Genomic DNA, 27,661 nt, shown 5'->3' with positions numbered 1-27,661 from the left:
GATCATGCATGTGGCAATGAAATAAAATATTTAATGATGGTAAAATATGTCTTCATGAGAGAGGAATTTACAGAAGTGTTTAACACTTGTTTTCCAATCCCTATATTGTATTACATTTGTATCGGTCATGTTCATATTTCCTAATAAAAATACTGTTTACACCAACATCTCGTTAGCGAGAACACAGCGTTACTTTATATATTTATCGGGCATTTTTCAAGAACCCAGAGCTTTTCCGAGTGGAAATAATCGCCATTTTATTGCGGCATGTTTCTCTGTTTTCTTCCCCTTTCCCTATGACATCCCCTGATTTCATTTAATCTATTTCTTGATTAGTTTCAAATAAATAATGACCATATTTGAGCAACATTATATCTCAATACGTAAATTTCAAAAGGATCCTTGTATTTTATTCGAACTTTTTTCTTTTACGGCTTGAGTCCGTGGGTCTTCCTAGCCGTCGAATAACCACTTTCGCTTCGCAATAAGATTTTTGTAATTAAAGAAGCGACCCTTTTGAGAAATAAAAAACAAACAATAATAAAGGAACCAATAGAACTATTTCTCAATCTTTCATGTGAGCTATGAACAAGCTGATTTTTTTAGCTGCAATTGACTACATTTCTTGAAAATCATCCCAATTAGATAAATATTTTTTTATTATAATCTGGTGTATATATTTGATGACTACAGTAAGTAATTTTAATAAAATTATATTACCTAAACATTAATCATTTCATTTTAAAGATGAATTCAAATTATTGCCTTAAAAAGATAGAAATATATTTTTAAAAATATCTACCGTTTTAATATGCTACGTTTTTTTTTCAAAAAAATAATAAATAAATGAAAAAATATTACATTATTATTATTATATTATTGTGTCTCTAGTCAATGAAATCATTATAAAATTTCATCCAACATTTTTTTATTGGAAAAGGTAAAATACAGGTAAATTTAGACTATCAAACCATTTTGAGGACCCCAATTGATGTTGTTTTAGTCTAATAATTAAGTTGCACTTAAGAATCATGCAAAATGTGATACATGGTTGGAAAGCCTACATATTTATATTTTTGATATATTGTTTAAAATGCTTTAGTAAACAGAAATTAACATTTGGTTTTTCATATAACCCGTGCTCATAGGAGATAAAAATTGTATAGAATGCACTGTAGAATTCAAAAGCAAGGGAAATAACTGTAAATGACACTCAAATACAATAGAATCTATTGGATTTTCAATGTTGATTATCTCCTAAGAGCAGGCAGATTTGAATGAATAATAACACATTTCATAATATAGACCCATAAAACAACCTAATTACAAAAATAAAAATATGCAGCCTTTTTTTGGGGTGTATCACATTTTTCAGATTTTGCACGATTCTTATAAAGACAGCTACTTAAATGTTGGAGAAACGTGAACACACCACATGCATACGAATTTATCCAGGTCGATTTTTTGTCTCTTAAGACAATAAATATGTAGACACCTATTTCATGTATTTAATGCACTTTATTTGTGGATATCAAATGAAATTATACAGGAAAAGTACAATTTTGTAGAAATAATTCAAAGTTAGCTTATATTTCATCAGAAACAAAAATTTACGAAAAATGACAGCTAATGCAGCTTTAATAACTTACTGGCAATACTTAAACAAACGTAACCAACAGAAGGAAATACATGGTAATACATAACGAAAACGTTATTTCTGTAATTTTTTTATAAGATCAATTCAAATCTAAAAGGGGCCCGTGCAGGCCCAGGTGTCAAAAGAATAGGCCTGCAGCAGCGCTAAGCTTGTCGTAAAAGGCGACTAAATAGTGCTCAGAAACCTAGCCGGGGTCTAGGCGCTCTGCCTACAGAGCAACTGGGATGTGTGCCCCAGGTGGTGGAATGGGGTACCCCTGGCGTGTTACATGCTGGGGTTGTCAGGCTATAACACGGAAAACCTGACCGCAAATCATAGTGGTGCACCGTGTTGGGACAGATGCCACGTTCTTCGCACGTTAAAGAACCCTGCTGTAGTATTCGATAGGAGTAGGAACCTTTGCGCTCCACCACAGGAGGTTAAATTGCCCGACTCTACCCATCCCTTCTTTTTTCTAGTGGCAATCTATATTTCATCGACCCTGTTGCCTTGTGTCCCATCCCTTTTTCATTTCATCATCATCATTTCATGTTCATTTTATCATCAATTTCATGTTCATCGCCTGGAAATAGCTGAAATATTGCTGCTCGGGCGTTAAACCCCAACAATCAATCAATCAAATCTAAAAGGTCCTATATTATTGTCGACCAAAGAACGATGTCTTGTCTAAGATTGGTTAGTACTATGGTCTGGCAGCCTTAACCCTAGTCTAATTCCTCAGGTCTTTTGCACTTGTTTTCCACTTTTTATTTCACCCTTTCTTCTCGAACTGTGTATGTACTGGCTTTTTTATATAGTTTTTTAGTCCCTCCTCTGTTTTTGAACCACTTCTTCAACTCCTGGAGTACCTGATTGTATACAGTCCCTGTGCTTAAGCGATGGTGCATGCTATGATGATGTGTTTTAAAGTTCCTCCGTTTCCACACAAAGGGCAGACTGGTGTATCTGTTAATATGTTCAATCTGTTAGGATTTACTGATGTTGATAGCATGTTCTGATATAGTGGAGGAATTGAAGTTACAATATTAGATACTGCCTTATGTATGATCAAGTGAGCGAACGTTGTTCTGTTGCCTATCTTAACCAAGCTCATTGACTGCCTTACTCTACTGTTTTAGTCTGTCTAGTTTTTTTCCTCTTCTCTAAATTTGAATTCTCCTTGGACCAAGTTCCGTCTCTCCTGCCTTCTTCCAGGAACAGCCATTTGATGTGCCTGAGCCTTGCTTTCCTACTGCTAATGTCCCTACAATGTCTTTGTCTTAATCTTCTCGGAGCCTCTGTTACTACTATCGTCCCGTCTTTACTTCCACTTCTGCAGCTATAACTTTTTACATCATGAGAGTCTTTCAAGGTCAATACAAGTACTATTTTTTCCAACCTGAAACTCTTAACTAAACATGGACTTGTAAGTTGGCGGTCTTGCTGTACAGACCTATTGATGATAAAGTTGGCAGTACATCCAGCCATTTTCTTAGATGTTTGTTAATGCTTCTCTACTGTCGACCATGCTATCCGTTTTTAGGCTGTCGATCATGCTATTCTTTTTTAGGCTGTCGGCCATGCTATCCTTTTTAGGCTATCGACCATGCTATCCTTTTTAGGAATACAAGCTAGTATATTCACGCCTGGTAAACCAGTAAACCAGTCTTCTTGATGTTCCTCGTACTCTTGGAGGCTTGTTCAATTTTTTTCATGTCAGTCCAAATCTCTCCTCTTCAATTACTTTTCTATACTCTTTAGTGAGGCTATTTAGTTTGTGTCGTTCATTAGGTTTACTGGTGCCCTTACCTCCTTCACCTTCTTTGGTTTTAATCACTCCATAACGTTTTTGGCCAACTGCATATATAAAATTGTTCACAATTATGAAAGCTTTTTGTGTACATCTCAAACTAGAGTACTTTCTAAGACCGTGTCTAGATCTTAAATTCATCAAAGATCTTTCACCTTTTGTCGTCTACTGGTGGCCACTATATCCTTTGGTTCCTGTTATCTGTTGTTTGTTCTTCTTTGGCTTATATAACATTGAACTTCATCCATTTCGATTTTGAGTAGCTTCAAAAGGTTAGAGTTCTTCAGCACTATGTTGATATTCCTAGGTATGGTTCTCCTCCGTCTGATCTGTGATATCTGTGGTCCTCCTCCGTCTGATTAGTGGTATCTGTGCTCCTTCCCATATTAACACTTGCTTCTTGATTAGTGTATCTTAAATCCTCATACAAATTTACAAACCTTCCCAACTGACACTTCGTTTCTGCTGTTACTTCAATAAAAGTCCGTTGTACTTTCCATGTTGTTACTGTTGTGTCCTCCCCACTAGACCTTTCATCCCTCCTCTTTGAACACACACGGGGGTATGGCCTGTTCGTCTGTATCGTAGCTAAGTACATTGTATGGTGTTTATTCGCAGGAATTGTGTGATGGGTTGTCATTTATTTATTTTATTTATATACATGTAAATGCGAATATTTCAGGAAGTAATAAAAATACTAATTAATAACCACAGTTATAAGGAACTGTAATACAGAATGTATTGATATAATAGTTCGGAACCCAGATTTATCGTTTAGTTTTTTTTTAAAGTATGAGGCAGGTTTAACCTGCAAGAAGACTGTATTCAGCGAGAGGCATTATCGAAGACGTAATGGGTCTTAGTAAATTATGAACAACATGCCAAGGAGCCTCGTTGTTCCATGTGTTAAGCAGTTTTAACTGTAGTCTAAATAACCATCGACATTTCCGTAAGCTATCATCTTATTCATTAATTCATTAATGTATACATTGGAAACATTGACAAAAGCCAGAAAAGGCCCACTTCCATGACACTTCGATAAAAGTTACTTGGATTAAAGAATTATTAATTGCATATATTTTTGAAGATCTACGACATACGCTTAATACCGGAACTATTCGGTTATTTCAGCTTTATTAAGGTTACAGACCACCAATTCAACCAATGAGCATTTGGAACGTACGCAAAAATAGTCCTACGCAGAAATTACCCCTGTTCCTCATAGTGCTGTGAAAAAAGTTCTCATCTTATTTAAAAAATTCAAACAGTTTCTGAAAGGAAAAACATTTCTGTACATTTTATAGGTGCATTTTGCTTCTTGTGATGTGAAGCCTAATCTCCATAATGATTTTTAAATATACCCCTATCTTGTGAAAACACTGGGATTTCCCATGCTATTTATAGACCCTTCACTTCCGGTGACCAGTACTGCACTGCAAGTCTGCTAACCCCACATGCCATTCTGAGGATTGTGAGCTGACATATGTAGAATCATGCTGATATATAGTTATCTGCAGGTTAAAGTTAAGGTAAAGTCCAGAGAAGCCATTGAATATTGTGAAATTAGCATAGAAGCCTATGGGAAGTGGAATTAGTGGTTTTTAGCCTTAAAACGAGAAATCTTTTGAGTTCTGCAGATGTAACTTTCTGCCAGGCTGGTGCGTCGTCTTAAGGTTATGTAGCTTAAGTTCATATATTTAACGTTGTATAGGGGTATTTTTCTCGGGAGGGGGGGTCTAACAGAAAACAAATATTGGGGTCAAGTTTTAAAAAATCCCGACAAAATAAAATATGCAGTCAAACATCTGATCTAAGCCCGGCCCTCCTGGTCCAAATAAATTACAAATGCAAAAGATAAAAATAATGATTAACAAACATTCTAACGAAAAAAAAAGCCTGTTAGAGAGGACTTAATGCAATTTCATACATAATTTGTAAACAAGAAAAGAGCGGAAAACTGAGTCTGCATTAAATTTTTAAGTCAAAGGTCCATAAGTCAGGTAAAAAAATCAACGAACCGAATCCAATTCAATATTGATCTTGTAATAGAAAATCAATGTATCAAACATGAAATTTTAATCTTTCGGCATTACTAAAAGAAGTACGAAAAACTGATTTGCTGGACTGATGGACTTACGGACGGACAAACGGACGGAGACCAAAATCTAAAATCCCGGTAGAAGACTAAAAGTTATGGTTGCGCAAACACATTCGACGTACGAGAAGCGTCATGATAGTTTTTGTATACTCTGTTCAATGTTTGTTTCCGTATCAATCGAATGGATTGACTCCAAAGATCCTGGTATTGACACTGAATCAGTTGGAAGATCTGAATTTTTTTCGTTTCCGCGCTTTGACGAAACATCGGTGGTCGCGAGTTTGTGTGCCCTTTTTGTTCCCCTGGCTCTAGATATGATCATTACGCTGTCGTCGCCATTGTTTAAAGGTGATTTCGTTGAGCTGATACTCATCAATTCACATTCAGTAGTGCCGTTAATTCCTTCTTCCTTAGTTTCATCAACGTTGGATAACTCGATAACCGCACTCTCGTTATTGTGGATTTCGAAACAAACGCTTAGTATTCGATACATAAGCATCAACAGTACAAGGCTATTTTTCGTTATGAAAAATAAAGTACTAAAAGATGTTATATTGTGTGTTGCTATTGTATATGCTCTTATGACCAAGAACGGTAACTCTTCCATTACTATTGAGACTGCGCAACACCACACATCCGTACCAAGGAAAACAATTTTGAATTTCTTCAATGACTTATCGGTCTTTTTCAGAAAACTGTGGTCTTTGATTTCCGTTAAATTCAACGAAAACTGAAATATGCTAATACTCCAGGTGGTTAATATATAATACACTAAGCTTCTGTCTGATCGAACCTGCCTCTCATTCATAAGTGTAAAAAAGTCAGTAATATCACATGCTTTACCAAAAAATAAAAGCAGTAGGCTCGATAATCTGTCACGCGATAAGGAACTTCTGGGAAGTAACCAACGACCGCATATAATACACAACAAGAAAGTCTGTTCAACCACGTACGTCCACAATTCATCGCTAAGCTGGATAAATTCTAGTGCCTGGAAGACGAGAAACAACTTTTTGTAAATACCTTTGTAATATTTAACTAATAATATGTGAGAAAACATCTATGTCATTTGAATAGCTTTTCCATGCATGATTTTGTTTGATAATCAAAATAAATCTGCTATATCAAAATATTAATCTGTTATATAAGATCAGATTTTTAATCTTTTTTTTTTAATTGCCATCTGTTGTATCATATTATAAAAAGTAATATATCAGGGCCCTAAACCTTGATTGTCTTGATTTAATATAACATGAAAGTAGATTTCAGCTAATCAGAAAACAGAAAAAAATATTTGTGTAATAACAACTAAATAAACACATAAAATTTAACAACGGTTACGGTACCTAACTGTATATTAATGATTTCGTCTATTCATACGTGCTTGATATATAGACGAAAATAAGAATTATTTAATGCACTTAACAACTGATCGTGAAACATAAATATATCTGCGTTTCTTACAATCACAAATAATTTCATAGTAAATTGAGCGTATGGCCTTTTTAATCAAAAAGAAGGGGGAGTCCTTGCAACATATTTCTATCAAGTTAGGGTTGGATTGCTTTTCGTGCTTATTCCCATTAACAACACACAAAACTTGGTGCCCTACCTTGCTGAATTTTCCAGACCACATTGTTTTACTTTTTTGTATAAAAGTTGCCTATTTGCCAATTACTCCGAAGTATATAAACTTTCAATTCAAAATATTCCACTGTCGTGAATTTTTGATTTTTTATTTGTTTATCATTAAAATGCATAATTGAACGTACTAATTGCTAAAATTAGAGTTTCTTTATCTTGAATTATTATGATTCTTCTTTACGGTGAGTCCAAAAGTTTTATTTTTATTCATGACTTATGGAAGATGAAATGAAAAACCTACCTCTACTCAAAACAACAAAGTGATTTTTATCAAGAAAATTACATTTCGTACTTTTAACTGTACTACTCTTAAAAATAAATGAAAACGAGATGGAACAGAGCTAACATATGTTTGAGTATTGAAGTTTAGTTAAAGCAAATTTGAAAAATAGGAGATTTTTTATTTTAGAAATTCGTATATTTCTGTGATTTTTGTCATTGAAGCCACGACAGTGGCTGAAATTGACCTAGGCATCACATAAACATCTTGCTATAAATCATAATTTGCGGTATCATTCACATGCATCCGCGATCAATACCATTATGAATGGAAAGAGTGAAACGTGAAATGGAAAGGAGTAAAAATAACCATGAAATTGATCGTTAATCACACAAAATGCAAGGTAAATTTCGCATCTTCCATTTTATATAGAAATCCGTGTAATATTTACGCACTATTTAATGACTTGTTACTTCGGACTGTTGATCACGTGGTGAAACATTGTTACAGTCACCGGCCATCTCATGCGTATCTCAAGTGACCTTAGCAGAAAAGTTTCTGCACCTGAAGGGGACGCCAAACGGGAAATAGTTTTATTAAATATGAGCTCATAGTCCTGATAATTTACCCTTTTTTGCTGTGTAATGTATGATTATATTCATCTTACAAACTTAAGAATGTTTGAACTTTTTGGATCAGTTTATAATTATGCAACAACAGTTAAAGTATAGGTATTGCATACTATACATACATATATGTACCAACAAATGCTTGTAACATGTATTCTTTTTCCGACGCAGTTATTTCCAGAGTGAAATGTAGAAAATTATAAGTAAAAAGGACGGCAAAATAACTTATAAAATCAGACATGTTGAACATTGCTACTGATATGAAGTAAAATGCATGTAATCCAATACAGACACTTTTATGAATAAGTTTGATTAATTTTAACTTCATCATATTAGAGGTGATATTAAATTAGCACAAGATATCGTTATGAGTATTGAGGTTTTACCGAAAAGCTTTAGTAATATACTTAGAAAGGCCGAATTATCGCCTGTAGGTAATGAGATGAACCCAGATAGTTTTCCACCAGGGGAGGACGAGGAATTTCGATATATGTAAAACAAAAGTTAAAAGTTGTAGAGGTTCAAATTGAATTGAATTTTAAAGAGCATGTATGGAAAAAGTAAATTTGAGAGACAATAATAAACTTCTCATTGTTTCTCATATAAAATAGTCCTCCATCCGATGTCACTAATTGGAACTGAATGAGATACTTACTGAAGTAAGTAAACTTGAAGATAAATTCAGCAACATCCTTGTAACTCACCGTGTCTAACCCTTAACGTAGGTTTTGCGGCTCTGACGCCGGGTTCATGGTTTTTCTAAGGTACTACAATACAGTTAGGTCATTTTTGAAAATTTGGTCTCATTTAGTTGAAATAAAGCTGTTTTGAGGCAGTCCACACAGAAATTTCTAGTGTTTTGTCATTAAAAAAGTGCATATTTTTTAAATCCTTGGTTTGTGGAGGTTCAAGTCATTTATAAGTAATTTTGTGTTTATTCTTATAAAATCTAGTAGCCATGGTAACATACTGAAAAAAAATATGACTGAGCTCTAGTACAAATCAGGGGTGCCTTTCCAAAACTAACAACCAAATACTATGTTTTATAAAATATCAGACACTTAGACATTTCCTGAGAAAATAAGTGTGTGGCCTTAGTTAATTGGTTTGATATGAACGACATTTTCGTTAATTTATATAGCAAAATAAGCATTCGGTGCTACAATGATCAAGCTTAAAACAGTTCTCGTATTCAGAGGTATAAGCGAATCGTTTTGTCAGTCGTTCGAGTAATCAAGGGAACCAAGGTTATAGCGGTAATCAAAAGAATGTAATCCAAGGACAAAGACCAGACATGGAAAATAGACATACACAACAGAGAACATAAAATAACTAAAATCATACATACAAAGTAACAAAAGTAAATGAGCAACTCGGACTCCACTAAAAACTGGGAGCATGGACCAGGTGCACCGGTAGGGTAAGCGTCCTCTGCTTTTCTAGAAACACCCGCCGAGTTGCTCATAAAAAGTCAAGTCCGGGGTAGACAAACGAGGAAAGGAAAACTATGACCCGTTGAATAAATCAGTTTTGATGGTGCGGATGGATACACCATAACGATCCACTAGTTTACGATGACGACCATAAAACTTAGTGTAGTGATGACTTCAATCTTGTAGCAACAAAACCCTGTTCCAGAAGCCTATTTGTTAAGAGTTCTAGCGCGATACAAAAAGTCTGCGTAGTTTCGGCAAGCTCTGGCATAACGTATGCGTTGTGATATGAACACTCCATACGCAGGAGCCGAAGGGATGTTGCCACAGATGGAAAGTTGACAATTCTGAATGAAAAGTCAACACGTTTGTCGTAAAGTTTGGTCAATAGTTTTCCTTTACCATCGATTTCTAAGTGTGGGTCAAGATATGAAGCTGACTTCACAGTGTCTGTAGTATCCTTTATCTCAAGTTCGTTCTTTTGGGTAGATGCGATGTATCAAATCCCCGAAATTAGGATTGTTTAAAGATAATACGTCATCTATATAGCGGAAACTGAGATTGAATGATCTAGCCAAACGATATTCTTTCTTTCTGATCAGATCAGCTATAAAGTCAACCTCATAAGAGTAAAGAAATAGGTCAGCAAGTAAAGGAGCACAATTTGTTCCCATTGGAATGCCGACCGTTTGTTGAAAAACACGTCCACCACACTGGACAAATATGTTGTCGATTAAAAATTCCAGGATTTTGTAAACATCTTCCTCTGTATATTTGGAAGATGATTTTGAATTATTTCTTACAAAGTATGAGGAATCTCTACCAAGAACTATATATTTGTATCTAGGTGTACCATCTTTTTTGGAAAAACAACGATGTATAATGTTTTAAGTCGGGATTTTAACAGAGTATGGGGAATAGAAGTATACAGTGTTGAAAAATCATAGGTTTTAATGCTATTATATTCAGACAGTAGTCTTGAACTGATTGTCTCCAAAAGATCTTTCGAATTTTTCAGTACCACTACGGGAGTAACAAGTGTTGTGGTAGGACTGCAGACCCTCTTTGACAGTTGTGAGTATAGAAGTTAAAAGTTTTGAAAGAGGTTTGGTGGTACATTTTGCAGATCCAGCTATGAAACGTTGTTTGTATGGATTCTTGTGAAGTTTAGGAATCCAGTACAAAGACGGTAAATCACAATCATCGTCCTTGGTAGAGAGACCAAAAGAGGATAGCACAGATTTGTGGTTTTCCACAATCTCTTCTTTGGAGAGAGTGGTAGCAGTACAGGTCTTATCACTGCTATTATTTTCTACGTCTACCTCTGATAATAAACATTGGATATAAAAAGTTTTGCAGACAAAAACAATGTTGTTTTGGGCTTTGTCTGCTGGTACGACAACATATTTGTCATGTATAGTAGACAGTGTTTTTGCTACATCGGGGTCTTTGAAAACTGATGTAGCCTTGGCACTCATTGACCTACTTGAAACTTTCATTCGTTTCAAAATTAAAGACCTCACGGCCTTTAACCACTCTGACAGAGAATCAATGTCTTCTTGTTCTCGTTTTATCCATTTTCTTGCATAGTCCTCGACGGCACCCATAAGAACTTTAAAGTTATAATTCCAATTTATGGAGCGTGGTTCACGGTACTTGAGACCTTGAGAAAGGATATTACGCAGAGATTTGTTTTCGATAATGGTTAAATCTCCCGTAACGACGTGACCAGATGAACCATATTTGAATGGAGAGGTTTTGCAAGAACAGTCAGGTGGTTTAGCCTGGAAGTCCTCAATCTCGAGGTTCTGCAATAGCCTTTTATAATTGAAAATTTTGGATGCGATGGGTAAAGTATAGGAATATGAAATAATTGGTATAGATTTGTCTTTGAAATATGGGGGAATTTTGTTGGTAACGTTTTTGTGATGGAGGATGTTAGCCAAATTAATTGCATCTATACCTTTGTTGACAAACGGTAGTGGAAGAAATGATCGTTTTTCTTCATCTTGACTTTTCACACAAACTGGTTTAAAGAGTCTGTGGAAACCAATATCCAAAATGATGGCAACAAGTCTGTATAATGATGAGGTGGGGTCAGAAACAGGAGTGTCAAGACTTGTTTTGTAAAGGGAGTGTAGTAGAGTGAGAGGTATAGAATAAAGTTTGGTTCTAATGTGATGAAGCCCAAGAGGTTTTTGTATGAAAGGAAGGAGACCACCTATGGAGACATCATGTAACTTAGATGACGTATGGTGGCGATGGCCATGACTCTTTTCCCGTCTTGGAATTTTGTCAAATAAATTCATCACATTTATGCTATTGTTATATTGGCTTGAAAGGTTTCCTATACTTTTGATGTTGTCATTGCATCCGTAAGATATCGCAGTACCTAGTCGGCATACCCAGTACTCCTCTCTTTCCCTACGATAGTTTTTACTTAGAACGGGACTGTTCGTAGGATGGTAATTTTTTTCCAAAATACGAACTTTCATGGAGAGGATTGAATGATCTTGTTGATTAAAGTGTCGGGAATTTGGTGGTGTTAATGCCCGAAAGATGACCGCACATTCTTTTATTTATTCGTTCTAACTTGCGTTTCTCCGGCATATATTAAACCACATAAGTTGCATTCTAATCCATATATTAAGTTTGTTGATTTGCAACTTAAGTCATCGTGACTTCTTGTATAGAAGGTTTTGTTTGTAAGGGAACTGGAGAAGTAAGGGTCGGTTATAAAAATGTTGCATGTTTTGCAATTTTTAATACCACATTTTGATATGGTACAATGTGGTCCGTCATCGTTGTAGCCAAATATATCGTTTGAAGGGATGGAACATGGTTTGATAATTTTAAAATAGTCAGAATTTTTGTAGTGGAATAGATGGTCTGCAGACTGGACGTGTGATTGGGTACTTTTGTTATTGTGATTGTGAACCTGTTCTACTACGGCTTGACGTACGGGTTTGTGGAATGGCTTTTAGTGACATGGCTATTGCGGATGCAAATATAAACAGAGACTACCTGACCTGTTGTTTTCGCGAATTTCGGGAAAAATAATATCAGTTTTATAGATTTGACTAACCACAATCTATAACATACCATATATTATTTACCGAATTTCAAGTTCAAAACACCTTAAACACTGAGGCTTTATACCTTGTATTTAACATGAAGCTACATCCATCAATGTGCCTTCTTTGACATACTCTGGTAGAACTTATCGTTGATAAATTTGGCTTCCTATTTCGAAATCTTTGGTCATGGGTATTTCTTGTATACAACTTTTCTTGCTATGCTGCCGATACAATATAAGACCACGAGTACAGTATACTGAAAATTGCAAAAGCTTTATAATTGGTATTTTTTGCATTTCGTGACCATGGAAATACAAAATTAGCGTTTTAAACTAGTATTTAATAGACGATAACATGATAATTATTATTTAAGTGGCTACCCTAACTGGTCCATGGGAGGAATCGTCCTTCACTATAATCTATAGATTATCATTAGTTGGGCTTTAACCTAGCAATATTATGTTTCATACTGAGTTCAATTATATGGGGGGGGGGGGGGGTAAATATTCATTATTTTCTACGGATCATAGGCGGTTTATGATAATATACAGCAGTTAATATATTTATCTATCAAAAAAAAAAAATAGCATATTACAGAGATTTTTCGATATACAATTAAAAAAGTGAAGCTATGAAATTCACAATTATATGAATAAATAAAAAAAAAAACTACAAAGACTATCATTTTCGAAACAATACATCATCTGACAACTTTTGTTAGATTGGGGTATACAGTTAAGAAATAAATCAATATCAAAGGAAAGATATTAAGATATAGGGCTATCCCAGAATACCGAATTGTATTTAAAGGAGGACTTTAAATTAAAAAAAGATAAATTGCAGAACAAAGTATTTTTACCTTCGGGTTCAAACTTAGGTTTATTCTATAAAATGATCTTAAAATGTAATATTCCAACGATAAGAGGTACAGAGGTACCTTAAAAATATATATCTTTGGATAATTTGTAACAGGTGAACCGTCTGTACAATCTTAAACTACTGAAGAAAACGCTCAAAGCATAGGGATGGGTAATCAAGATTTGATCTTCAATATATAAAATCCACATAAAATTGGAAACAACTAGTCATAATGACTTGTTAATAGCGACTATTTACATTGATGCAATAAATTTTAAGATTTTAAGGTCCTTAATATGCTTAAAATACAGACATAAAACAAGTACTATCTTCAAAAAAGATAGCCCACACATTTTCTCGCTTGTTCATTCCAAATCCGTTCATTAAAATTTTATTTTGTGAATTGTGTGTTAACTGTGCTATTTTTGTATTTCAAATTGGTGTAATTGGTTCAGCAAGTAAGCTATATCCAATTATTTAATATATAAAAGGTAGTTCAAAATTCATTACATAAACGCGACTGACAATATTCCGGACACCAATGTCGCTAATGGAGCCTTGAGTTGCTATCACTTTTGTCCAGTGGAATACGAGGTTGTAAGCTCATGACAATAAATTACGTTGGCCTGGATAAGTATCATGGGTGTCATGTGCAATCAAAACGAACTCAATACCGACTGCGTCGGAACGAGAAGGAAAATCCGAATTTGCCCACTTTTCATTCTCTGTCAGAAATCGACACTTTTTACGAATTGTGCCATGAAATGAATAAATAAATTGTGTGTAAGCTTTTAACGATAAAAAAAAAATGACATGTGACACAGATTTTGACACTTCATATTCATTGTATTGTATATTTTAATTATATTGAAAGTGTATTCCTAGTAGGGTGCGATCGTGCGATATACAATGTACGTTTTTGTAGGACTAGGAGTACGATTCAGTGTTTAAACTTTCGCTTATAATGCATACACAAAAACTGTATATTTTGATTTAAATATATGATATAAGACACTCACATTCTCCTGACTTGTGATCGATGTATTTGAAGAAGCCCGGAAAAGTTCTAATTGCCAGACGGATGGTATATTCACGATGGAATATGCCAGGATGCATGATGAAAACCTGTGAAGAAAATTTATTTGTGAAACTATTTCTGTGTACATAACTAATGTATGTTTAGCCTAATATTCTTAAATGAAACTCTCGATTTTTCTTCAATTATCAATTAATACTTAGGACTTCATAATCAGGACTTGAGAAAAAACGTGTCTGAATATATAAAATGAAAACAAAGCAAGCAAACTTAAATACCATTGACTCCTTTTATTTGCTCTGACTTCTGAATGGGTTCGAACTTCATAGGGGAAACCTGGCTGTATTTGAATTAAAATACAATGCGTATCGATGAATTATTCAAAGAGCCCCTTTTAAAGCAAATGTAAAGGATGTTCAACGATGACGTCTAATCATACATCACGTGACCAAATTTTAAATAATTCTGACCAAAACACGACAAAACAACAAACAAAAACAAAATAAAACCAAAACAACGACAAGGACAGTAGCAATAAAAACAAAACAAAGCAGAACAAAATCCGAGATTTTTGTTTTCATTACAACTCTTTTCCATATGGCCGATTTTACCCGAAAACATAATAGTTTAGTACATCTTAAACCAACATTGCATTACTGCTCTGGATTTTTTAATACATTTTATACTTAAAAAGGGGGGATTTTCAAGTTTCGGACAAAAACTCAAATACACTTTCACTTACTTTTATGAAACTTTTGTGAATTGTCTATATCTATTGACATAAGTTCCCATGAATCATTGGTGAAATGTTCATATCTATTGAAGTAAGCTCCCTTCCGATTTGTTTAAATGTATATGCCTTAATAAATATAAAAGGTATTTGGTAACCTTGTCAGAGAAGTGTGTTTTGAACAAGATAGAAATGTATGGGTGAAAAATCAAGACAACAAACTTAGTTAAATTTGAGGTAGCCTTGATAATGCCAATTTTTTTGTGCATTTTTTATAAACTTTCTTGGGGGTGTGGTGGGGGTAGGAGGTATCGGACAGGGCTCATAGTATTTCTAGTTGATCATATAAATTCATTAAAAGCATAAGGACAAGTTGAAAGGGCAACCGGCGTATCATGCGCTTAAAGCGCAGCCCTGTATCGGGTATTGTATCCATATTCAGCATGCAGAAGTAAAACTTAAAAAAAATAAATAACCATTCAATGCAGTGGTGGCAGAGACCAAAAATTAAAAAAAAAAAACAATATCATTAAGTCAAAACCGTTTACATTTAGAAAAAAAAAAAGACAATGGATAAAGCCTATGTTCCAACGAGAAACACTTCCGTTTTAAGCTGACCATCGGCGTTAATCCTTACTTAAAAAGCCTATACGTAAAGATAATGAACTGGACACTGTAGAGTGAAAAGCCAAAATATGATCATGAGGGCTATACGATTTAAAAAAATAATTTCTGTTTAAGAACATACTTTTTACGCCAGAAGAAAACTTGTAAATATCAAGTCTTCCAGATTTCTGGAATTTTCATAAAGTCTCTTTCTCTGTAACGCAGTTTTACCGTTCAGTTAAATAATAGTTTTCTTTTGTTAAAGACTACATTTGACCTGTAATAACACGTCTGTTATAATTACACGTCTGTTATACTACGAAGACGTGTAATACAGTAAGATGAGTAGGTAAATAAATAATATCAATAGAAACAATTAACAGCAATTACAAGTGCATGCCAAAATCACTTGAATGTATAAGGTTCATATTATTTTACCAATTTAGTACAACTAAATCAGACAAATACTTTTTTTTTGAAAAACGGCTAAGCTGATGACATCAGCTTAAAAAAACTAATCTGGTATATATATGTAAGTGCTGTAACAGAACCTATTTCTATGAAAAATTGAGCCGCTGGTTCGTCAACATATGTGCGGTTAATCTTCTAATTCTAAATAACCTGCGCGGAGTCTGAATTCCCCACTTCTCTGCCACACTAAACTCCAACTCTTTTTGTATATAAGTACAGTGCAACAACAGCTTTAAGTGATCATGTTTATAATTCAGTTTAGTGATCCGTTTAAGTTTGATTGAGAACGGGACAGAGTGCCAAGTCTTATTTCAAAACCACATTTCTATCACAGCGTGCTAAGAAAACCGAAGTTTTTTCATCTTTGTGTTATCTTTTGATAACTAAGATACATTTTAAGGATAATTTTGCGATTTTTGACACAGTTGTACATCTAATATCATAATGATCAATAATCCTTATAATCTTATCTTAGTTGTTTTCCAGTCCAAATCTAATATAAAGGCTTAAATCAACACGTTACTGTGAGAATAAACGTTTTTTCCCTGAGCAATTATATGGGGATAAGTTACATACGATTTAGCATTTTATAAGGAACATAGTAGTACGCTAGACATTTGTTTTTTAGTACAAAATGTATGATATATTTTTACCTGTAAGAAGACAAAGTTATAAGCTATAGAGGCCTTATCGATAATTATTCCGTCTTACGACACGAGATGAATAAATGGACAGCCAGTCGTTTCACATTGGTAACAGTTGAGAAAATAACAGTTGCTGATTGGTCAATTCGCTTGTGTGGCTGGAATGTGGATGGGAATCTGTGCAAGCACGGGATGATGGCACACATGAACAATAGAGACAGAAAAGAAAATTTACTTACAGGAAACATTACCTTAAAAAAGAACTATAATTTTGTGTGTGTTTAAAGATATTTTCGATGAAAAACATAAAAAACATAAAAAACAATGAACTGAGATTTACAGAATCGACCAAAAATACACAATACAGCAACATTTCGAGGGTTTTATTTTACATTGGACGTCTGTAAATATAACCCTGGTACGTTCGTCATCAGATTACCATTATTTAAATTACACCATAACAATAAAGTTGAAGAAGATAGCACTTTCCGTATATCCGTTACACCCTTCATTTCGTGCATTATAAAGCTGGTACATCGTTGCTTCTAGCAGATATTTCGACTATCTTTGTGGATATAAACCACTAAAATCCCCAAAAATCTGTCCTAACACGATTTAAGACAATCATTTGCATGAAATGAGTGACGCTGGCCATCGGCTGATACTTGGTTTAATTTAGTCATAAAAAACGTGAAATTTTGTTCTCAAAATTTATTCAGATAAAGCTAAGAGACGGCTAGCATTTTAGAAAAGCTATAACTTGTTTCCATTCACATGTTCAATGACGTCCTATACTCGGTCCACATGTTAAACTTTCTTATAACAAAACTTATGGTACAGCCAGGACGTTACAAAAATAGCAATATATCTCAAACAATATCCATACCTATACTCACAATGTGTAACACAGCTTTGGAGTACGACTAACTTCATAAACTTTGAACAAGCTTTTTTATTTACGCAATCAAAAATAAAATGGTTGAATTACAGTCGATACTTTCCCATGACATGGTGTAATCCAGGGTAATTCAAAAGTTGAAATGGCAGAAATGACTTTCTCCGATGTAAGATCAAGCGCCAAAGCTATATTCGTTACCCATAGTAGTTTCTGCAAGCTGACTGTATAGAAAACAATCGGCAGAGTTATGAAAACCACAGCCGACCACTCAGTCGGCATCGCTTCATTTAGTCCTACAAAATGTTCCATCCTAAAGATCTTATCCTTGCGAAGAGATAATTTCATTTGAGCAAGACAATTTATAGTGCTTAAAGTCCCTCAGGGGCTAGCAGGCTTTAAAAAAAATAATGCGAATAGGAAGAGTTTTACGAATTACAGGAGACCACTTTTGGAGACAGAAACTCAATTTTAAGTATATGTAAGCAAATTTTAGTGGGAACATGTTAACATAATAATAGATATCAACATCTGGTAAGGAGATGAGGATGCAGGCGATTGGTGCGGATGTTGGAAATATTGTGCAAAACTTCTCTGATATTTATATATAAATATACAAATAAATAATTTTTTTTTCGGAAAACTTTCAATGTACGCCTTTATTAAGAGATTGATAGGCATCATTTATAGCCCAAAATGACTACAACATATATGCCCACAATAGATTTTTCGATATCTATGTTTTATACTGTAAAAAGATTTTTTTTGAGAAAATAGAAACATTTTTTCGATGAAATTCTCCCAACTCCTATTAACCACAACGCCAGTAATAGTTTCTTGGTGAGAATGGTGGAAAAGCTGGAACAGAGCCTCGAGGGTTGAAAACGCGTTATGACCTTAAATTTAGACTATATTTAGTCCCAATTTGTCTTATTGCATCTGTTTTAGAATATTTTTTTCAAGTCGAGCAATGCGACACATACCGTTACGTCTCGTGCTTATGGGGATTACCGAACACTATTTATAGAATACACACGCTTATAGAAAAGCTATTGATAGTACCAAATGAATGTTTCCTATTTGTATACAAAGAACGAAGAGAATTTCGAATTGAAAGCCAGACCAAGGCTGACACCCAGGAGGAGGTTTTACTCAATCTATCATTAGTGTTTGGAAGTTTAGACATACTGTTGTAATAAAAAATTTTGATCAGTAAAGAGCATCTTAGTTATCTGCCCGGTTTTCTAATTTTAAAATAAATCTCTCATAGTCATTTTTGGCTCTTCCAGGGATATGATCCTAACATCGGCCAAAATATCTTTATAAAAATTTGGGCACAGGTGCATCTCACCATGCTGATAAATTTCACACTATCAAAATTAAGTTAAACTTGTTTGGTTTTTAAGTTATTTTTAAAAATCTTAAACTTGACCTCTGTGGTTTGATTTTAGTAACGGTTGCCATATTTTGTCGTCGTAGCAAAAGTCTCAACACTAAGACATCTTAAGAAACATTCAAGCAAAGTTTAGTTACAATCAAATGTCAACGTAAATGACAATGAGAATGTCAAATTTGGTGAAAAAAATCTATTTCAGGACCCATAACTCAAAGTCGTCAACGGATCGTTCCAAAAAATTTCGACACAGGTCCGTCTCACCAAGCTGAACAACTTCACCTCACCAGTTTTCAGCTTAACCTAACAATTTTTTTAGTTATTTGAAAAATTCTGCAATTTGACCTCAGTCTATGAGTCATTTATAGCAATGGTGGCCATATTTTGTCGGATAATGGTATTGATTGTTAATTATACCCAAAAAAAAACATTGAAGCAAAATTTAGTTACAATCTGTCTAGTAGTTTCAGAAGAGATGATGTTTGAAAAAGTTAATGGACGGCAAAAACGAAGAATAACGACGACGGATGACGGACACATAGTGAAAACAATAGCTCACATGGTTCTTCTGGTCAGGTGAGCTAAAAAATCACTCCAACATCTTAAGGGGTTTAGAAAAAAGTCCTGCCCTGGAATGACAGATGGATAAAATGCATGAATAATGAACAACGGGAAAATTATACGCCTCGGCCACTTTGTGGAGGAGCATAATTAAACTAGGTGTGTCTATACGACACGAATGTCTCCGCCTGCAGTACAATCAGTAATCCATCAAAAAACCAACAAAGCAGATCACAACTCAACCACTGTATGTAACTCACCAACAAAAACCTGCATACCAAACATTAGACCACGTATCAACATTAAATAAAGACATTCGGTCTGAAACTTATTCATGCTATACTCTTAAACATACAATTAAAATCAAACAATCGGTCCATAGCCCTCCGTACAGGGTAACAGTTACTAGAAAAATACAATTCATGTCACCAATATATATCATATCTCATATGCACGATATGAAAAATTGTTACGTTGGCATTAGTTATACTATAGATTAATTAAACACGAGGAAAACATGAAAAAATAACACTTTTTAACAAGGATTTCGCCGGTCTGAAAACACCAAAAAAAAAAAAGGAATGGAAACCTGTATAAGAACCCAATACGATAATAATAACCATGTCAAGAGAATTAGATCTACTCTGACAGTAATTATAAATGCATGTCAACATTCATATAACAGAAATAAAGAAAGATGACACCAGCCGCGTGTTGTTCTTGTAAAACGAATTTGAAACCTAACTGGTGTAGAGGTCGGAAGAAATTGACAAACCGTACTTGTCACGTGACCAATATATTATTGGTTCTACTCGTGCACTAAATATTAAAAACCTCCCTCCATTAGCTTTAACGCAAGGTACTTTAATACAATGACTTGTGAAAATTCGGATTTAAACTGTTTTTCAGATAAAATACATCCAGGAGAGACATAAATGATGCTCAAAAACGCTATCTCTGCGGAGCTTCGGTGGAGCTTCGCCCCCCTGGACCCCCTATTAGGGCTCCGCCCTGGACCTGCTGGAGGCCTTAAGCGGCCCCCAGACCCTCTGCCGTAATTTTGCCTACACTTTAATTTGGCCTCAGCTACGCGCCTGTTCACTATTGAATTAAGAAGAAAATAACTTTCAAAACAAAGAAATATTTCGTATCTTTATATAAACGGTCGAACTTGTAAACAAATAAATAAAAGAAGTAGGGAATAAACAGCTCCGCATTACTAAACATTCTATAATTACATCCGTTTAACCCGAATACATACGTGCACACGTCTCATACTGTCTCTCTAAACAAAGAAATATTTCGTATACTTATATAAACGGTCAAACTTGTAAACAAATAAATAAAAGAAGTAGGGAATAAACAGCTCCGCATTACTAAACATTCTATAATTACATCCGTTTAACCCAAATACATACGTGCACATGTCTCATACTCTCTCTATTTTTCCTTTCAAATAGTGACTTGCAAAAGAACTTGTTTACCCTTTTTCCAATCATTTATATAACTGATTTCTTCAGTGTTATTTTCTAAATAGTATTTTTTATCGGGGAAAAGATTTCATAAGTAAGATACAAAGATACATTTAATTGCGTATAATACCTATAGTACATATAAACTATAATTGTTTAAACTAAATACTGTGTGAACGGATAAGTTCAATTTCAACGCTGTAGAGTAGGTTTTATTTCAATAAATGAAGTACACATAGTTACTCATACTCAGGGTTCTGAGTCTACCTTCGCTCCTTCAGTGGTGGATTCAAAACCCTGACTTGGTAGGATGATATTAGTTGCTTACCATTTGAATTCTATCGCTTTTCTGACAATAACCATAACAAATCCTTCTATGACAATTACAAAAGCAGCAATAGAATATATCCACATCAAATCGTCATCGTGGATTACAACAACTCTCCATAAAATAATCAGCGAATGCAAAAAGTATAAAATTCGCACACAAAAACTTTGGATTACACGAAATTTCAAGCGCATGTCTACAACTCTGTGCGATTCTACTTAGCAAATGAGAACTGATATTGTTATTGTATTAAATAGTATTTGTTTTTGATTCACGCTGTGATCAGTATTTCATGCAGCTTCCTTTGATTCATTTCTAAAAAGTTTGTTGTTTCAAAGTATTTCCGAAATTGGAAATATTTGAACAATCACAAAAGAACATTCGGGAAACTGACAATTAAATATTAACGAATGAATCGATTATTTTGTGTTTGTTCTGTAACGATTCCCCGCAGATTCTATCTGAAATTGACGTTGGTTTCTATTGATTTTGAACCTATATTATCCTTCCTTTTGTATTTTCTATAATTATGATTTCAAGAGTACTTATATGATCTTATTTGAATAGTGTTTTTTTGTTTTTTTTGTTGAACAATTGGACACTTATAGTTAAAACTTCAATAAGAACATTTAAACCTAAGATTTTAAAATTAAATCAATTAATAATTTCAAGACTAGTTACTCACCGTATACGAACTGTAAGGATGTTAGATTCCGTACAGTTCCAGTCAAGTTGATATGCTGAAAAAAAAAGAAATGTATTTTTTCAAAGTTCCACCTTTACACAACATAAACAACATACAATTCTAAATCAACAGGAGTTGTCAGAGACCGTTTTAGAGTTTTTTTTTCTTAACTCTAAAACACCATATCTCATTAAACTATAACTTCTTAAAGTAATATGAAATTTATCTTTATGTCAACCGTTTTCACGCTTTAAAACACAGGTCGAAGAAAGAACACTGATTTCTGTATTTTCTGACAAACATTTAACTAATTAAGATTTATTTGGATAATGTTTCCTGAAAAGAAGTGCAATTCATATACTATAACTTCTGTTTTTTTTTCTTACGCTAGCAGAAACATTTTGCACATGAAAATATAATTATAGGTTTACTAGTACCTTACAGGGTGATATCGGCTCCTACAAGTCAATGAGCTAAAACCCATACATTTCTCGAAAAGGGGGTTATCATGCAGATGCATTAAAATTTATGTAGGACTATATTAGTGATGTTTATCCTTCAACAATGGTTGAATTCGGCTATTATTGGGAAACAATACATGTACCGAAAGGTAACTAGCCATATTTAATAATGATAAAATTACAATAGTACGGAAACATATTCGGGTCACTTGTTCTCACTTTTTTCAGTTGCGTTTAAAAGCAAAAGTGATATTTTTTTAAGAACAAGCGATCCGAATAAGGTTCCGTACAATAGGGGTGCTGCAGTTAAATTATGAATATGATTTTTTTGTTTGAATGTGTCGAGATTTTTATAATTATGATTCGTTATTATAATAATTATCGCGGGAAAATAACGTCCACATTTTTGTACATTCCCATTGTCGACGTTACGGTTACAATGACGTCAGCTTGGGCGGAAGTAAGATTCAGATGGCACTAAATGTTCAATGAAGTCATTATAAAAAATATACACTTTTTTTATGACAAAACACTAGAAATTTCTCTGCGGACTGCCTCAAAACAGCTTTATTTCAACAAAATGAGACTAAATTTTCAGAAATGACCTAAGTGTATTGTACTACCTAATGGTTGCATTCTTAGGAAACTGTGACGGTACATTCTACACCTATCTACCAGCTATACATATTATATGCAGAGGTTGATGGTACCATGTCCCCTCTTGTACACTGTCTTCTACCTAGCAAAGACTAGCAGATGTACACACGACTATTCACGCTATTTATACAAATCTACCAGAGACATAATATTGTAACGGGAATTAGAATTTCCCCGAGTTCTCGGAATATTTGGCACTGAATACAAACAGTAAAAGTACGACAATTTATTATGAGAGACGAAATAATGTCATTAAAATACACGTACATATTGCAGTCAGGCTCTTATTGTACGTACCCTTACGTTATCTCACCTAAAGAAGTGATTTTGATATCAGTTTTTCGTTTCAAGTCTAAGCCAAAAGTACCGTTAGTCCTGACGTCACGAAATTAGCTATCGACGGCACGTACCGGGCCAATCCAGCTGCCCAGGTCGCGACTGACGATCCCGGAAAGTCAACATGGTTATAGGCTAGAAACCACTAATTCCACTTCCCATAGGCTTCTATGCTAATTTCACAATATTCAATGACTTCTCTGGACTTTACCTTAACTTTAACCTGCAGAGGACTATATATCAGCATGATTCTACATATGTCAGCTCACAATCCTCAGAATGGCATGTGGGGTTAGCAGACTTGCAGTGCAGTACTGGTCACCGGAAGTGAAGGGTCTATAAATAGCATGGGAAATCCCAGTGTTTTCACAAGATAGGGGTATATATAGAAATCATTATGGAGATTAGGCTTCACATCACAAGAAGCAAAATGCACCTATAAATTGTACAGAAATGTTTTTCCTTTCAGAAACTGTTTATTTTTTTTTAAATAAGAAGAGAACTTTTTTCACAGCACTATGAGGAACAGGGGTAATTTCTGCGTAGGACTATTTTTGCGTACGTTCCAAATGCTCATTGGTTGAATTGGTGGTCTGTAACCTAAATATAGGAAACCGTTTATTGACTATAACAGCGACCTTTAAATTAACAATAACAAGAATATAAATATAAGTCAACATCAAAATATCATATTTCACCTCACCACTATATTCTAACGATTTTTCCCGTATGGTTCAATGCTTTGGAAGATATCGACAAATCAGAGACAAACAATCACTGAATATGTCACTATTCACTGGGTGTAATTCAGCTATAATCTTTGGAACCACTATCCAACAGAAGAACCCAGAACAACAAACCGTTTAGAGGGTTGGCATAGTATTTAAAGCATGTGTTGCTTTCCAAGTTTTCTTGTGTTAAAATGATAAACATGCAAGTATTAATAAAAATACATGTTTAAAACCATTGTCTGTCTTTCTAAAAGAAGAGAATCACCTGTATATTCCTCATACCAATTAATAAAAATAATTACAGTATGAACAAAGTTAAGCCTTTGTTTACACAAGAGTTCTGGATACTCCAACCTGTAAAATTCGAAGTGTTAGAATAGCCAGAAGAAACTTCTGACAGATAACATTCAAGAAAATTATATACAATTTGGATTCCAACTCATCACTCAAAATCACTCCGCAAGCTTATCCACAGAATGTGAAAAAATTTACAACGCATGCACACTGCTATAATTCCAAATTTGAAAAATCGTTTCCGTTGTATTGTGCTTATTTGCATGTAAATGCGGGTTTTAGTACTGAGTGTGGCAGAGGTGTTCAGCTTTGAAACAGCGAATATACAATCTGAGCAGGGGATTGACAAAATTTGTGTATTTTTGTCATTTTTGTTGAAACCGTTTGACTGCTCCACTTTTTATTGTCAAATGTGCCCTTTTCTAGAAAGCCTATACTCGGCGTCACATAAATAACATACTGTTAAAATTTGAATAAAAATATTTTCGACGACTTTATTGACACCAACCGTCGTTTAAATTGTCTTAAATGACTTGCTCATTCGTTTAGCCAAACAGCTTCTCAAAAAGAAGTCGCTTATTAGCTTAAATCATGCGTAACAAATCCTTACGGGAAAATCCCATACTAATATCCGCCATGTTGGTTTTTACGGGACGATTTGTTTACAAACGAAGTTCGTAAGTTCCCGTCGAACTCCGGTGACAATCGTCTGCTTGATCAACTTATCGGTATTGTACGTTGTTCGCGTAAAATAAATCCGAGATATCCGAAATAACGCCGAAGTGCATTCTGGGTTCTTCGGTTTTTGGACAAACCATTTAAACGTAAACAACATCTCCTAGCAACCCGATCACTGTAAACATGGCCGACTTTTTACAATGTAAATATTGGCACCTAGAATTAAAATCTGACCGGAATTTAACGATTCAATGTTTAGGGAGAAGCCGTTTGGCTAAACGAATGAGCAAGTCATTTAAGACAATTTAAACGACGGTAGGTGTCAATAAAGTCGTAGAAAATATTTTTATTCAAATTTTAACAGTATGTTATTTATGTGACGCCGACTATAGGAAACTCAGAAATTAAAAAAAAAAAAAACGCAAAAAAACTATCCATAATTTGCCTCCATTTTTTCATTTTGCATTTGTAATGCAATAAATAGTAAAACAAGATATTTTGTGGAAAGTTTGAACGAAATCTGCCAAATAACAAAGCCACAAGTGTGTGTTTAAAACATGTCAACTGATACACATGTAACAACTTATACCCAAATTAAATTTGTCAACGCCTTCAATTCATGACAATTTTTTACAAAAATAAAACATATTGATTTAGGTAATCTATATGTATTAAGTTACTTTACACTATCATTAGATCCTAAAATTGTATGTTTTATGTCGATTAACTGAGTTATGCCCCTATTGATCGTTCATGAAATACTATTTACTTATGTTAATTTAAAATTTCTCCCTTTAAAATGGATTCAAGATCTACCGAACTATTTTCAGCTGAAAGGAATGTTTTTCATAACTTTTTTGAATGAACGTCTAAAAAATTCTTTGGGCAGACATGTCTATTAAAGAAAATCAAGATAGCGCCTTTGTCCTAAACTCTCTAAATGGCATTCTACTGTACAAAAAGGTAACTATTCTATGTATTTGTGGACAATGACTTTTGATATGATTAATCGTAATTCATCGTGGTATGAAATGATCCACAATATGAACGGGAAATTTGTTCATACTATTTTTTGACATTCGACAGAATATTCGATCAAATTTGGGTAATATCTGAACCACTTGCGTGTGGAGTTGGTTTTCGACAAGGAGAAAATATGTCGCCTTTACGATTATCTTTATAGTTAAATGAACTAAAGGACTTGGTCGTATCGGAAAATTGAACTGAATCGAGCATATTAAGTACAGATGTAGAAGAAAAAAAATGGAAATTTCTTGTTCTGTTTGTGATTCTCTGAGCAGATGACACGGTGATTCTGGCAGAATCCCCTGACCAACTTTAGAATGCTTTCTACAAATTTAAGAAATATTGCTAAACCTCGATGATGAGGGTATATATTACGAAAACTACGATAGTTTCTCAAAAGGAAGAACGGCAATCTTCAAAATTGTCGCAATGAAACCCTTAAAACTTTAGTTTCTGGCAATTATCTTCAGCAAAGCAGGCTATTTCAAACAGTGCAAACATCATGCAAAGGACAAAGCAACTTTTGCAATGTATTGAGTTTTCAAGAAGGTCAACTTCATAAGTTATCAAGTAAGTGCCAGTTATAGACTTGTCTAAGAGGGGTCCGTGTAAAAATCAGGCTGATCATATATGGTTGGCACAGAGTGAATTTTATCACACTGATTTTTTTTAGGTTTCAATATAATGTTTATATCACATGTATGGCAAATAAAAAAAAAGATTTTTTTAAAGCGACAATGGATAGCACGGAAAACGATTTTATTTTTACCTAACAAGGCAACCAAATTTTGATCCAATTACAAATTTATCTCCCTTTTTTCAGTGAGTTTCAATGGTTTCTATGTAATTTAAATCTCTTACCGTTGCTGTAAATCCAAAATCAACATTAAACTTTGAGAAAGGATGCATTAGTTAAACCTTTATATACCGCTCTATTGGTGCGAACTATGGGGATGTAAAAACACTAGAGTTCTAGAGAGAGTTCAAACCAAATTATACAATTAAGCTTCTTTTACAGCAGACACCGTCAACTCAAAATTACTTCATCTGTGGGGAACTGGTTTTCTTTCCTTTAGAAATAGACATCAATAACACTATGAACTACAGGACAAAAATTTTATAAACCGACAAAGAAAGCAAATTAATTGCTGTAATTTTGAAATATCTCTTTATGTTGACACAATTAAGAAACATTTCGAACCCGCTTTTTAGATAAGATAAGTGTTTTGGACAGTTGAGGATTTTCTTAAGG

General features: G+C 34.2%; 1 protein-coding gene across 2 annotated transcripts; it reads right to left on the bottom strand.

Annotated features, from left to right (window-relative positions):
* Positions 1 to 922: 922 nt before the first annotated feature.
* Positions 923 to 21,758, bottom strand: LOC148619509 (transmembrane protein 26-like). 2 transcript variants are annotated; one of them, XM_088579477.1, is made up of 3 exons: positions 21,542 to 21,758; positions 14,425 to 14,530; positions 923 to 6,535 (listed from the first exon to the last, which is right to left on the bottom strand). In XM_088579477.1, exon 3 carries the CDS (start codon positions 3,122 to 3,124, stop codon positions 2,759 to 2,761), a length of 366 nt encoding a protein of 121 aa, XP_088435603.1. In that variant the 5' UTR covers positions 3,125 to 6,535; positions 14,425 to 14,530; positions 21,542 to 21,758; the 3' UTR covers positions 923 to 2,758. The 2 variants fall into 2 exon arrangements, with proteins under 2 accessions (XP_088435603.1, XP_088435602.1); XM_088579476.1 differs by having other exon boundaries at positions 927 to 6,535.
* Between the last annotated feature and the right edge of the window lie 5,903 nt (positions 21,759 to 27,661).

Source organism: Perna viridis, chromosome 4, assembly GCF_037379345.1.
Source record: "Perna viridis isolate PV_CMFRI_1.1 ecotype Kerala chromosome 4, ASM3737934v1, whole genome shotgun sequence".
Taxonomy (NCBI): Eukaryota; Metazoa; Mollusca; class Bivalvia; order Mytilida; family Mytilidae; genus Perna; species Perna viridis.
This window is presented reverse-complemented; position numbering and strand designations above follow the sequence as displayed.